The sequence below is a fragment of the Erithacus rubecula genome (assembly GCF_903797595.1).
Source record: "Erithacus rubecula genome assembly, contig: scaffold_296_arrow_ctg1, whole genome shotgun sequence".
NCBI lineage: Eukaryota > Metazoa > Chordata > Aves > Passeriformes > Muscicapidae > Erithacus > Erithacus rubecula.
This window is the reverse complement of record NW_027636032.1, coordinates 38120-51898: the sequence shown is the minus strand read 5'-3', so window position 1 is coordinate 51898 and position 13779 is coordinate 38120. Positions and strand designations below refer to the sequence as shown.

General features: G+C 54.8%; 1 protein-coding gene across 1 annotated transcript; it reads left to right on the top strand.

The window, feature by feature from the left end:
- Positions 1 to 225: 225 nt before the first annotated feature.
- Positions 226 to 6898, top strand: LOC306815929 (serine/threonine-protein kinase pim-1-like; the record flags this gene model as incomplete). The annotated part of the gene is made up of 7 exons (XM_079332425.1): positions 226 to 589; positions 694 to 746; positions 4644 to 4967; positions 5091 to 5249; positions 5346 to 5712; positions 6325 to 6501; positions 6756 to 6898. The coding sequence occupies 7 exons, from the start codon at positions 226 to 228 to the stop codon at positions 6860 to 6862; spliced, it is 1551 nt and encodes a 516-aa protein (XP_079188551.1). The 3' UTR covers positions 6863 to 6898.
- Between the last annotated feature and the right edge of the window lie 6881 nt (positions 6899 to 13779).

Sequence of the window (13779 nt, the reverse complement as noted above, 5' to 3'; positions counted from 1 at the left end):
GTAAAATAGTTCCTTGTTTGCTCCATTATTAACGGGGTGCTGTGACATCACCTCCCCCTCCGTCTTTTATAGCGAGTGTTCCAGGGTGTGATAATAAGGCTGAACTGGAGAATTCTGGTCCCGGGTTGGGTTGCGGTGCTGTAGGCGAGAGCGTGGCTGGAGCGCGGCGGGCCGGAGGCGGGGCTGCGGTGAAGGCGGCACGGCCGGATCCGGGACCGCGGGGCGATGGGCAGCGGCGCGGGGAACGCGGGCTGCTCGGGAGGGTCGGGGACGGGGCACCGCGACGGCAGCGCCGGCACCGGACAGCAGCTGAGCAGCGACGGCTCGGGTGGAGGGGCGAGAGAAGGCGGCACGGCCGGCGACGCGGCTGCAGCCGCGCTCTGGACGGGAGGGCGGGTCGGGGACGGGAGCTCCCCGGGGAGCGCTGCTGGCCGGGGCTGGGGAGCCGAGCCGAGGCATCGCCGGAAAAGGTTCCGGCGGTGGCATAAGCGGAGGGGGGGGCACGGGCAGCGGGGGGGATTCAGGGTGAGCCCCCCCGACTCGCGGCTGGGCACGGGGCTCGCCGCTGCTGGCTGGGATAGCAACGCCGGTAGGAAAACGCGCGGGATGGCGGCAGCGCCGCATCTTGGGGGAGGGGCTGCGAGGGGATGCTGCGGGGTTTGGGGGGGGCTGGGCGCACATGGCTTGCGGCAGGGGTGGATTTGGCCGCGGAAGGCGCGGCGGGCAGAGCCAGGCCGGCTTTGGCGGTAAAGAGCTCCACGAGAGCCCGACAAGCCAGGACTAGCTCTGCTGCAGCCATATCTCGGCGAGAAACTTGATTAAACAATTTTATCCCGACTGTCTCCCAGAAATCTTTGGTAAAGAGCAAAGAACTGTCTGCATTAGGAAAATGAAGTACGGTCCACTCTAAGAGATTCTTTAGCTCATGTTTAGGTAAGTTACGCTGACTAGTACGTAATAAATGTTTCAGTTGCTTATACAGGGCTCTTTCTGTTCTGTCCTCAGTCTCCACTGAGCCCAGGCCCCTCAGACTCTGCCTGATGCTGATGTGATGAGGCCTCCAAACCCAGTCTGGGAAGATTTTTGAGTCCTCTCCAAGGTCTTTGAAAATGGAAACATAGTGGTCAAAGTCTAAGAAAAATGGACTTTGATTTTCTCCCAAATCTTTCAGTGACAAAACAAGGGTCCATATCTTTAAACTGAATCAGGGTGTATTTACATTTGTTAGAAGGAGGAAATATTTTACAATGACAGTGGCACAAAACTGCAACTGCTTTTCCAGAGAAGTGTTGCTGCATAGGCGGGTGTGACACACATAGACACTCCACACTTCAGGTGGCCCAATCTGTTTATTACAATAGCATGCTGTCTTTTATACCCTCTACACAGTTTACAGTTTCTTCATTGCTACAATAAATCAACATAACAATCATTAGCAGAAAAATCTTCACTTCTGTTCTTCCTATGGCCTTTCTAAAAATACTGTCCCCAGCTGCAAGGTTTTCTTCCCTGGTTATCTTCTTTTTCCTTCTTTTCTTCTTCCATACCAATAGCCTTGGTCAGAGAATACAAACCTCATTCATTAACCCTCTCTAATCCACAGACCAGCTGTGGGTCCTACCATAGAGAAGTGGATGCCCCATGCCAGAAATGCTCCAGGAGCAGGAGCTTTGTGCAAGCTGACATGGTGAAACCCCTGCCCTCCCCAAGGATGGAATTCCTGTTGTGTGGGCTATCTGATGTGCTGGGTGACCTCACAACACTTCTGACCAGAATGTCTGCTGAGGGCCAGCCAGGCTGCTGCAGGGGCAGTGACCTCACAGCCATCACCATTGCAGCCATGTCCCTGGGCCTGGCTCTCCCCATCCTCTGTGCCTGTCCTGTCTCTGCAGGGATGAACAGTTTTGTCATTAATATCTTGTCCCCAAGGTGCTGGGGCCAATTGCTTCCCAGGCAGGTTCCTGGAGCACAAGTGGCTTTGCAGAGCCCAGCCAGAAATGCCCCGAGGCAGCAGCTCTGCACTGGTGGCCACCAGGCCAGCTTGCCAAGGGAGGCTTCTGGCCATGCCCTGGAAGCAGCTGCTGCTGCCAAGGTGCCTTTGCTGTCTCAGGCTCTCCCTGGCACAGCTCCCACCACGGCACTCTGCACTTGTCCCCGAGCCCTTCCCTGTGTTGGGGCTGCCTGGGACTTTTCCTGCAGCAGGACCTGGCCTGGCCATGGCCCAGGAAAGGCAGTTCCTGCTGGAGTAGGAGGCTCTGCCTGCAATGGGCTCCAACAGCTCCAACAAGGCTCTGTTGGCAAAGCCCCCAGTGGGAAATGAAGGAGGGGGTCACGCTGCTTTTGGGGTGAATAATGCTGAAACCAGCCCGACTCCTCCATCTTAAAGTTCAACATCCTGAGAGGGAGCTGAAGCTGTGGCAGAGCTGGGAAAATCCCCAGAGAAAGGAACAACCAAGTGCCACCACTGAGAACTTCAGCAGAGCTGCTGAGCTGGCACAGCCTGGGCACATCTGAGTGACAGGGCAGCACCCCAGACTGGAAAAGCCCTGTCCCAGATTGTAACAGCAGCGTGTCCTGACATTCCCCTCCTTGGGGAGTGTGGGCCTTCCTCCCTGGAGTGGGGAAACCCCTCAAGGACACTGCTCCAGGCTGAGCCAAAGTTTTTGGTTTGGGTGAATGATATCAATCTCTACTTAATAACTGCTTTTGCTTTAATACAACTGCTTCAAAATTGTTACTGTCTCACTCTGAGTGTCCCTGAGAGGAGCAGAGACACACAGTTCCACAAGCTCAGGGTTCTCCTTTGATGAGGAATCTGGGATGCAAATGGCCTTCTCAGAAGGATAAAAGCATAAGGAATGGAGTAGAAATTATTAGAAAAAACTACCCTTCTTGCAGACAATGTTCACCAAGTCCACAAAGTTCACCTGCATTTCCCCTTTTTAGATTCTTTTTGTCATCTACTCTGAGCGGTCCAGCTTGGTCTAGTGCTTATCATGAACAGATTGTGCTCTTGATTTATACCAGTGCAAGAGATGTAGAATGATCTAAACTGAGCACAGAAACAAACTACGGCTGTCAGCCCATTTTCACAGTCTAGGTTACTCTGCAGGTGTCCATGGAGACGCGGGAATGATTATCACACAACTCTCCACTTCCAGCTGGAAGCTCTGGAGATTCTTTCTCTGAGTTCAGTCAGGGTTGCATTCCCTAACAATTCCTGGTACCACCTCCTGTTTTCCAAGCTTGGAATCATCACAATGAAAACCTTACCAATGGCACAACTGCCCAGTCCACAAGGAAAAGAAAGGATAAGTTGTCAAGTTCTCCAAACATTTGCCCTGTTTTGCTGCAGGACTCGTGCTGCAGACACAGTGTGGAAAGCCAAGAGAAGCTGCATTGGTGGCACAGCCTGTGACAGAAGCTCGACCTCCTTCTCCATGAAAGGCTCTTGAAAAGAGCAGACAGGACTGTGGAGAAGATTCTTGGAAAACTGAAACAGCTTTCCAGAAGTGAAATGAAAATGGAAAGAAACAATCCGAGATGTTTTCATGTGTTTATTTCTATGCTCCCCTTTTCTAGTGTTTTAGTGTTGCACTGCTTCTCCATGCCATTAAGTCCAAATGGATCTCACCTCTAAGATCAATGACTTGTGAGTCTTAGACACTCTAAAATACCATAAGCTATAAACAGTTTGCCTTGCCCTGGTTTTGTTGGAAAGCAATGCTGGAGACATAAGTGCAGTGCTTGGCTAGGGCAGGAATCCTCCAGCCAGGGAATGAGCCCCGAGAGTGTCTGAGCCTCAGCAGGACCAGTGCACAGCAGGGACCCAGGGGATTCCCGTGTCACCATGCGGGAGTCAGGACTCGGGGCTTGGCTCAACAGGGCAAAGTTCTCGTTCCGGGACAGACTCAGGGGCTGCCCCCGGGGCGCGCGGGGCTCGGCCATGGGGCGAGTGGGGCGAGCGTGGAACGGACACGCGGACAAACGAACACACGGACAAACGAACACACGGACAAACGGCCACGGCGCGTCAGTTGCTTCAGCAGCAGCGGCAGTGGCAGCAGCAGCAGCAGCAGCAGCAGCAGCAGCAGCGGCAGTAGAAGCAGCGAGTCTACAGATCCTCTGGATCTCTTGTTCCTCCTCTCCCTGTCCCGCATTCCCGCACCCTTTTCCCCGGGGTTCCGTTCCCGGATCCTCTCCCTCTCTTCCCTTCTCCCCTCTTCCCCTTCCGGGCCATGTTCCGAGCCCGCCCGGGCCCCCTGCCCCGTCGCCGGCCCCGCCCCCGGCCCCGCTCGTCTCGCCGCGGTCTCGTCTCCGCCCGCCTCTCGCTGTCCTGGCTGTGGCGCTGTTGGCTGGGCAACAGTGCCTGGGGCTGGGGAGGCATCGCTTTTCTTTGGCTCCGCTTGTCCCGGCCCCAGCCCCGGCTCCGGCTCCAGCTCCAGCTCCAGCTCCAGTTCCAGTTCCAGCTCCAGCCCCAGCTCCAGCTCCAGCCCCAGTCCCAGTCCCAGTCCCAGTCCCAGCTCCAGCCCCGGCTCCAGCCCGAGCCCCAGTCCCAGTCCCAGTCCCAGTCCCAGCTCCAGCTCCAGCCCCAGTCCCAGTCCCAGTCCCAGTCCCAGTCCCAGTCCCAGTCCCAGCCCCAGTCCCAGCCCCGGCCCCGGCCCCGTCTCCGGCTCCTCCCGGGACCCGCGGAGGGCACACGCGGCGCGGCCACTCCCGCCACCCCCGCCGAGGCTCCCCCGGCCCGAGCTCCGCCGGGGCCCGGGGTGGGTGGGGATGCCCAGCCCAGGACGCTCGGGGAACGGTCGGGGGCCGTGTCTGGCCCCGGGCCGAGCGCTGACAGCCGCGTGTCGCCCGCAGGGAAGGCGCAGGAGGCGTTGCAGGAGCGGTACCGGATGGGTTCGCTGCTGGGGAGCGGCGGCTTTGGCAGCGTCTTCTCGGGCACCCGGCTCGCGGACGGCGCCCCGGTGAGTGGCAGGGGCGGAGGAGGAGGGAGGAGGAGGAGGAGGAAGAAGAAGACGAGGAAGGGGAGGCTGGAGCGCGGCGTGCTGGGCAGCGAGCTCAGCCCGCTGCTGCCCCTTGGCTCGCAGGTCGCCATCAAGCGCGTGCCCAGGAATCGCATCCAGCACTGGGGCGAGCTGGTGAGTGAGTGGGGCCAGCGGCAGAAGCCGGGGCGTGCCGGGCGGCGAGGAGCCGGGGCCCGGCAGGGTGGGAGCCGCCGGGAGCCCTGCAGGGAGAGCGGGCGTGGGGTGAGCGGGGGGTGCAGAGCATCCCGGGCTGGCTGAGGAGCCCCAGAGCCCTGGCACGGCCTCAGCCCCACTGACGGCATCGTGCTCCTCGCGCAGCCCGACGGCGCCCGTGCGCCCCTGGAGATTGTGCTCCTGGACAAGGTGTCCACTGGGTTCCCTGGAGTCATTCAGCTGCTGGAGTGGTTTGAGCTGCCCAGCTGCTTCTTGCTGGTGATGGAGCGTCCAGAGCGATGTCAGGACCTCCGTGATTTCATCGCGGCTCGGAGATTCCTGCCGGAGGAGGAGGCGCGGGGGCTGTTTCGCCAGGTGCTGGAGGCCGTGCGTCACTGCAGCAGCTGCGGGGTCCTGCACAGGGACATCAAACCGGCCAACATCATCATCGACCTGGACAGCGGGCAGCTCAAACTGATTGACTTCGGCTGTGGCACCTTCCTCCAGGACACAGTCTACACCCAGTTTGCAGGTGAGCCGAGCCTGGGAGATGCTCCTGGGCATCTCATGGCCCAGCCTGGCTGTGGCACCAGGGATTTCCCCCTTTGCTGCAGGCCATGGCATTGCTTCTGCAGCCAAGTTGCTCTTGGGTGGGGGTCAGAGGGGGGCCAGCTGCCAGCTCTGCCAACCTCATTCACCAGCCACTCAGCCGTGGCTGGAGCTGGGGCAGCCAGCCTGACACAAACCCCATGGGGGTGGCAGAGAGGGGGGTCAGACCTGGGCACTGCTCAGTTTGGTGTGCAGGCGAGGAAGGGCTTGGACTGCTTTGCTGCCCTTGTTTGCCTTAGCTTATTAGTGTTTTCTGGGGGCAATGCAAGCAGGGAGGAGAGTGGGTTTTTCCCACCACTGGGTGGGTTTTTCTTCTGTGTGTCCTAGCTGGGCCTTCCCAGGGCTTCTACTGCCCTCTCCCAATACCAGTGGCTTCTTTTCCAACCCCAGATTTGTACACAAGAGCCAGGTGCTCGCAAGGAGGCAGCAGGTCACCCCCTGTGCCACTGCTGCAGCCCCCCCATGCCCAGGGATGCTGGGGCCAGGCTCTGGGAGCAGCAGCATTCCCCTGATGAGCTCCATCTGTATTCCATAGGAACACCATCCTACAGCCCCCCGGAATGGACCTACCGCAAATGCTACCACGGCGAGGCAGCAACGATCTGGTCCCTGGGCATCGTGCTGTACCAGATGGTCTGCGGGAAGCACCCGTTCAGGAGGGGCCGGGGCATCATCCGGGGCCAGCTCAAGTTCCCACAAGGGCTCTCTCAAGGTGGATCCTCATCTCTGGGCACGGGGAATACCAGTGCTGGGAGACAGCAGTGGGCTCGTGAGCATCCTGCTCTGGCAGCTGCTGAGGAGGTGGCTCATGTCCTGCTCTCCTGCTCTCCTCCAAAACAGGGAGTTGTCTGGAAAGTTTAGGCCCAGTTCTGAGCACATCCAGCAGCGCCTGGGCATGGGAACAGTGGGGCAAAGCAAACAGGGTCCTTCTCCAGCTGACTGGTGCTTGCTGGTTTCTCTCCCCAGAGTGCCGAGATGTTATCAGCTGGTGTTTATCCATGCGCTCCTTGGACAGGCCATCTGTGGAAGATCTGTTCCATGACCCTTGGCTGCAGGATGTTCATCTGCCCTAGAAGATGGGAGAGATTCACAGGCACCATTTAATCCAGGAGCCTTTGATCAAACAGCTACACACATCTCTTGGTCACAAGAAGCAAAGAAACCCAGATTTTTTGTACCATGGAGCAGGGGTCATCAGATGGGAGCATCTGTTCTGGAGCTGAGCTGGTCTTGCAAGCACTGGCAGCCACCATTCGACCTGGTTTTACCTGTCCTGGTTCAGTGATGGCTGAGTCCCTGGGCAGAGCACAGACAGCCTGGTCTGGCCCCCAGGGAAGGAGAAGCAGCCCCTGGAGAAGCTGTACCAGGTGGGGCTGCTGCAAGGACAACCTCAAGGATGACAACCTCTGCCTGGCCCTGGCCACTGGCAGCTGGAGATGATCGACTTCGATTCTGGCATCTTCTTCAAAGACATTCCAGGCCCAATTTGCAGGTGAGTCCCCAGGCAGGGGGATGCTCCCAGATCTGGGCATGGCACGGCCTGGCTGGGAACCAAAGGTTCCCCCCTTTGCTGGGGTGGATGCAAGGAACTCTTGAGTGGCTGCCAAGCTGCTTCTTGGCTCTGGGCAGCTGCTGAGGGGCTGGATGTGCCATGGCTGGCTGCAGGCTGGGCACACGTGCTGCCCTCCTGCTCTGCTCCCAGGGGCAGCAGTGACTGGGAGGTTTGTGCCCAGCTCTGGGCACAGCCAGCACGGCCTGGGCACTGCGGGGTCGGGACAAGGGGGACAGGAGCCTTCGGCTGACGGGCGGGTTCTGGTTTCTCTCCTTGCAGCCGGGCTCTGCGGATGCTGAGGCAGCTCTGGGCTGTGCCAGGGCTCTGCTGGGCTCAGCCCTGGGCACAGGGCTCTGCCCTCACAGGGCTCTGACAGCTTTGCACCAGACGAGCCCGTTCCGAGCGCACCGCCTGAGCTTTCTGCTTTGCAGGTGAGTGAGACGCTCCTGCAGGCCAAGGGTTTGCTGTTAGGGACACACACCCAATGGGCAAGAACCCACACTCTCCACGGTGCCAGCTGAACCTCTGGATTTCCACAGAATGTCCCACTCTTCATTCCTTTTTGGCTGGAATTGTGCAGTTGCACTTTTCTTCTTCCTCTAGAAGTGCCACGAGTGGGCAAAACCTGGCGAGGGGCCGTGTTCCTAAGGCAGTGCAGCCTGGAGCTGATGGAAGGAGAATTTCCGTTCTGCACTCCCAAACCAAGCAAAAAGCTGTAAGTGTGACTTTCCGTCTTTAAGAAGCCCCTGACAGTTTCAAAGGGAATGTGCAGCTCTTTCACAGGGTGAGAAGGAAGAGCATCTCCTAAAGGATTTGGGCAGTGACAGAGTTTAGATTGCCAGTCTTGCCAGGAGCTGGCAGGGCACAAAGCAATTTCTTCTTGCTTCACTCCAATTCCACCACAATTTAAAATAACTATATTGGAAATAAACCTCAAAATCTTTTTAAAAAAGGTTACTGAGGCCAGTAAAATGGATCAATGCCATCAACTCATTTACAAAGTAAATAACTGAGTTTTCTGCTGCGAAAGATCAGTTATTAAACTGAATTAAAAGTTACGGAATATTTTTCACTGAAACTTGGGGGTTTTTTTATCTTTCACATTTTATAGAAGTTTTTTCTTTTCTTTTTTCTTTTTCTTTAGTTTAAAACAGAAAACATGCCATAAAATAGGAGTGTCTTCTGTTCCTGGTTCCCGTGTGGAGCAGCTCCTTCCCGCTGGCTGAGCTGTTCAGGCAGAGCAGTCTCTGGAAGAGACTCGCAGGCTCCCTGTTTGCTGTGCTGCCCCACTTGTGCCCAGCCAGCTTTTTTTTTTTTTTAATTCCTTGCACTTTTGCAATATATAAATTACTCTGTTCCTTAAGTTGGTGTCTGTGTCTTCGGTGCTGACCTTGCCCATTGGCAAAGCAGATATTGTGGGCCCCATAGAACCAAAGATGCCTTGTGACACTGTGGGGCCTGGTGTGACGAGGAGACCATTGTGGGACTGTGGGGCTCCATGGAACCATGGGCACCATTCTGACACTGCAGGTGACTTACATTACCTAGGGTTCCTTCTTTTCCTCTCCCTGTCCCTGCCCCAGCCCAACAGTGCAGGTGACATAGTCATGGTTACCTTCTGCAGCAGCAACTGGAGGCACTGCAGGTCAGGGACAGCCACTCTGTGTCTGGAATGCTCAGCAGATCCTCAGCTTGGGCATTTCCTGCAGCCCCCGGGCCAGCCCCGCTGCCCAGCACAGCAGCAGAGTTGGCCCCAGGGTTCCTCAGGCAGCTGCTGCTGCCCCAGGGACAGGGCAGCCTCTTTCCAGGGCTTCTCTGCACCCCAGGGGCTCCTGCTCTGCTCCTGGCACATGCCAGCTGCCCACAGAGCCTGTGCCAGGGGAACACGTCTGTGCTGGCCTGAGCAGCCACTGCTGCAGCCCCTGCCCTGCTCCCAGAGCCCGAGCTGGGGCTGCTGCTCTGCAGAGCACGGGGGCTGTGCTGCCCGGGGCCCTGGGCTGCCTCTGCTGGGCTCTGCTGCTCAGCCTGGGACACAGAGGCAGCTGATGGTGCTCCCTGCACTGACCCCCTCCCACACAGGCTCTGCTGGGGCTGTGGAGGGGCTCAGAGGTGCCTGCCTTGTTCCAGGGCTGCCAGATGCCCTTGGGGCTGCCCTGGATTCTCCTGGGGAAGGTCCCTGAAGCTCAAAGCAGTCAGTGCCCAGACTCTCTTCCCTGTGCCTGCTGTGTCCCTGGGGCTGCAGAGCTCTCCTGGGTCACAGCAGACATTCAGTCCTTGGTCTCTGGGTGACCCCACACTGGACAGGATTTTGCTGCAGGGCTCCATTTGCTGCTGACCTGATGGGATGGGCTGTCCCTGCAGATCCTCTGTGCTCTCCTGGCAGGCTCTGATTTCCTACAGGAAAGCGCTCACCTGCCACCAGAGCCATCACAGTTTCAGAGTCCCAGGCAGGTGACTTGGAGGGCATTTGTCACTTCCATGGCCACTGACCACTAACACAAAACACAAACATCTGACCCTGCCTTCAGTCCCTGAAGTACCACAGTGGAACCCTGATCTCATGGCACTGACTCCAGGGACAAACAAGCAAAGCAGTGAGACTCTGCAAAACCCATCTACACTCTCAAATCCAAAGGACCTTGGTGCCAGGGAGGAGATTTAGGGAACTTTTTCCTACCCACACATCATTCCTGTTTCTCTGATGTCAGAAATCCCCAGCATTTCTGCTGCGCTGAGAGTTTGCCACTGAGAGATGTGAGAAGCAAAGGATTCCCTGTGGCATAGGGAAGGTGAGGGGCTGGATGAGTTGCCAGCTGCCCTGGTTTTGCATCTTTGGCTGGAATCAGAGCACAATCACACTCCTGTGTCACCCTGGGATGAACCAGACCCTGCCCACAGCAGAGGGATCCCTTAATGTCTCACCTTCCCTAAAGGTCTCTGAGCAAGTCTCAGCACCCCTCTCTGCAAGAACACACACGGTTCCCTTGGCAAACCCAACAGCATTTCCTCAGCTGTGGCATCTCTGCACTTCCCTGTGGGACATTCAGGGAGCTCCAAGAGGCTCTGGCACACATTTGTATCCAGGAGGGCAGCTCACAGCTTGGAAGAACACAGCAAGGAGACTCCCAGGTGTGTCCATGATGGGATCTCAGGGAGGGGGCTCAGCTCATTCCCCTTTCCCATGGACTGCTTTGCCCTCAGCCCCACAGGTCACAGGGAAGCTTGGACACCCCATTCCCATGGACACCCCTGCCTGGCAGGAATCCCAAGGGCAGTGCCTGACTCAACTGCTGCAATCCCAGAGCCTTCCTGAGAGCAGCAGATAACAATGACAGTACCAGAGGAGTGCAGGAACAAGAGAAGATGTTGTGGTGCTGTGCCTGGGAGGGCAGGGCAGAGACAGCCGGGCACTCAGGGCAGTGTTCCCGTACCCAGCTGTGCATGGCACCTCCCACACACCAACAGTGCCCTCCTGCCCCCAGCATTGCTCTGTCCAGCCCCCTCTCCTTCCCCGAGCATCTCCCTGGGCCTGGACATTTCCCTCCTGAGAGCCCTGCCAGGCTCACAGAGCCCATCCCACCCTCTGTGCCCTCACCTGTCCCACACAAACCTGCCTGTCTGCAGGGCCCTGCTGGGGCAGGGTCTGTCTGCAGGTGGGCAAGGGCAGCTCAGGAGAGCCCTGCTGGGCCCTGCAAAGGGGATGCTGGTGCTGCCCGGGGCTGGGGAGTGGCTGAAGGCCCTTTAGGAGGCTCCCATGAGAGAGACTGACCACCCAAAGTTACAGTTCTGGAGTGTTATAAATTACTCACCACAATCAGGTAGGTCAATCAATAAGGGAATTTATTAATTCGTTGATAAGGAACGAGCAAGCAGTGCTGGGGATGCGGGGAGTCCACGCTCCACCAACACATCCATCCTACACCCAGTCACTGCACTTTTTATAGGCAGTTTCTGGTTGGGCTGTGACATGTCTACTGTGCTGGGGTACAAGTCTGAGCAAACCCAAACATGTTGGCTAGCACTCAAGCAACAGTGGCTACAAGCCTCCACCAGGTCTGGACAAGGCTCAAACGTGTTCTCAGGTTACAGTCCTAGCAAGCAGTAACAAGTCTGTTCACGTTCACACAAGCCCATGTTCTCCTTATACATAAAAAGTGGATACAATTCATAATTATAGTGACAAAATAATAAAAAAAAGTCAGAAATGTCAAAGTCTCAGATACCTCTAATGGGTCTGACTGAGGGACAAAAGTAAGAAAGTGTCCCCACGCAGCAGTCAGAGCAGGAAATTGGAGGTAGTGGTGACAAGTGGGGAGAAGGAGAAGGAGGTCCTGGTGCCCTGGGGCACAGCAGGGTCTGTGCCACCAAGAGCTGTGAGGAGACACCTTGCCCTGAGGCACTGGAGCCTCCTGGCACAGCCCCAGCAAGGCTGGGCACTGTCACCCCTTGTCCTGCCTTCAGCATCCCCCCCACATCCCAGTGGCCTCAGGGATCTGCTGGGATGAGTCTTTGGTCAGGAATGGTCCTGGGTGGCTCCTTATGCTCCCAGGGACTGCAGGTTTTTCAGAGGACTTTGGGTTTTGTTTTTGCCTGGGAGTCTCTGAGAGATATGTGCTGTAATTAGTCCCTTGAGAGCCTTTGTCAGTAACAACACTCAGTGGGGCTCAAGGTACTTTGGGTTTTTTAAGGTACTTTGGAATTTCCTTTCCACACTGAGTGTCTGAGAGGTTTTTGTGCAATCCTGGCCTCCAATTCTCTCCTCCAAGGAGTCCATGAGGAGCCTGTGCTGGGGATGGACCTCAGTGGGACCCATTAATGCTTTGAGACACTTTGGGTTTTCCTCTGATTTTGACTCCTGGAAAGGTTTGTGCAATCTCCTCTCCGGCCCTGAGGTTCCAGGGCTCAGCACCAAATGCACCACAGGGCTCACTGGGATCAAGCAAGTCCTGACCAACATAGGTCTGCCTTGATTTCCCTCTGCTCTGGTGCAGTTCATTAGGAAGTTCTTTTTTGTTAGTTATGGAGAAATATTTCAAAGGGCTTCTAATAAATCCACATTCCTATTTTAATGGATATCTTTCTCTCTTTAGAGCAGAGGTGATTGCAGTGACTGATACTGATCCATGGTCTCTCCTAAGGAGGTCTGGTCAGGTCAGAGAAGCTGTGCCTTGAGTTCTTGGAGAACTGGCTGCACACAATCAAAGAGGGGTCTTTCTTCTTTTATTTTAGCAATCTAAACTCCAGTTTCCCCAGTGAAAACAGACACCTTCCTCAAGTGTGTACAAAGTCCAAGGTGTCACCAAGGAGGTTCCCCTTCCCCAAGGCATAACTGTGAAAAATGAGGTTCACTTTCCTGGTAAATTTTAAAAGGCTTAATTTAAGACAAACAAACAAAAAAAGCCCCCAAAACAGTAGGAGACAAAGACAATAAAGCAAAGGGTTAATAAGGCTGGGTTCTGGGCATTCAGCCAAGAGTACACACTAATTCAGAAAACACTTCTTTCAATGCATCAACATGTTGCATATTCATAGACTCTCATGCATTATTCAAAAACATTCCTTTTGAGCTCCCCCAGCCTGCCCATTCCTTCCATCCTGTAAATCAACATTCTTTATTTCTCTTTGTGGTTTTGTCTTGTTGTGGATGATCAATACATTTCTTCCCTGGGAGTCTTTGTGTCACTGCTATCTTCATCAGGGTAGGATAATCCAAGAACATTAAGGATTTCCTGATTATCTTTTAACATACTTTGAGTTAGTTACATAACAAAAGCTTTTTATATCACTATGCTATAGTCCAAGAAAAAATATATTTATCACACTGCTATTTCTAAGTTTTGTTAATAGCAGAACTAAAAGGAACTATATTCATACAGCAAAGTTTTCCAACATTATACATATAGAATTAATTTTAATATTTATAAAAGCCAATAATATAGTATGTACTTATAACAATATCCTCCCTCTTTCTTTTTATAAATCATTTGGCTTGAGCAATAATCCTTGTTTTCTAGCCTCCATTATTCACTACTTTTTTCTTCAATATTTTTTCCTTCTTTTAAGAGGTCTTCTATATTATTTTGTTTCTTTAGTACCATGATCTTTTGTGCCATTCCAGATATAGTCAATTTTGGATTTATAGGCCTTGTTACCACTTGCATGCCTTGGACTACACTGGTGTTCAGTCAAAACAGGTAATCAAACAAGGAAGAAATATCAGACCAGCTGTAGCAGATCAAAGGAAGAAGCCTAGCTTATTCCACCACTCTATTCCCAATATGTTATCCCACCAGCTAGTTTTTAGCATTGATTCACATTTTTGTACCGGTACGTGAGTTATTTTTCTGACATCATATGTAGGATGGGATCCCCATTGTCATCTATTTTTAAAGAACAATCTGATGTATTAAATTTCCTGCAGACCCCTCCTTCTTCAGC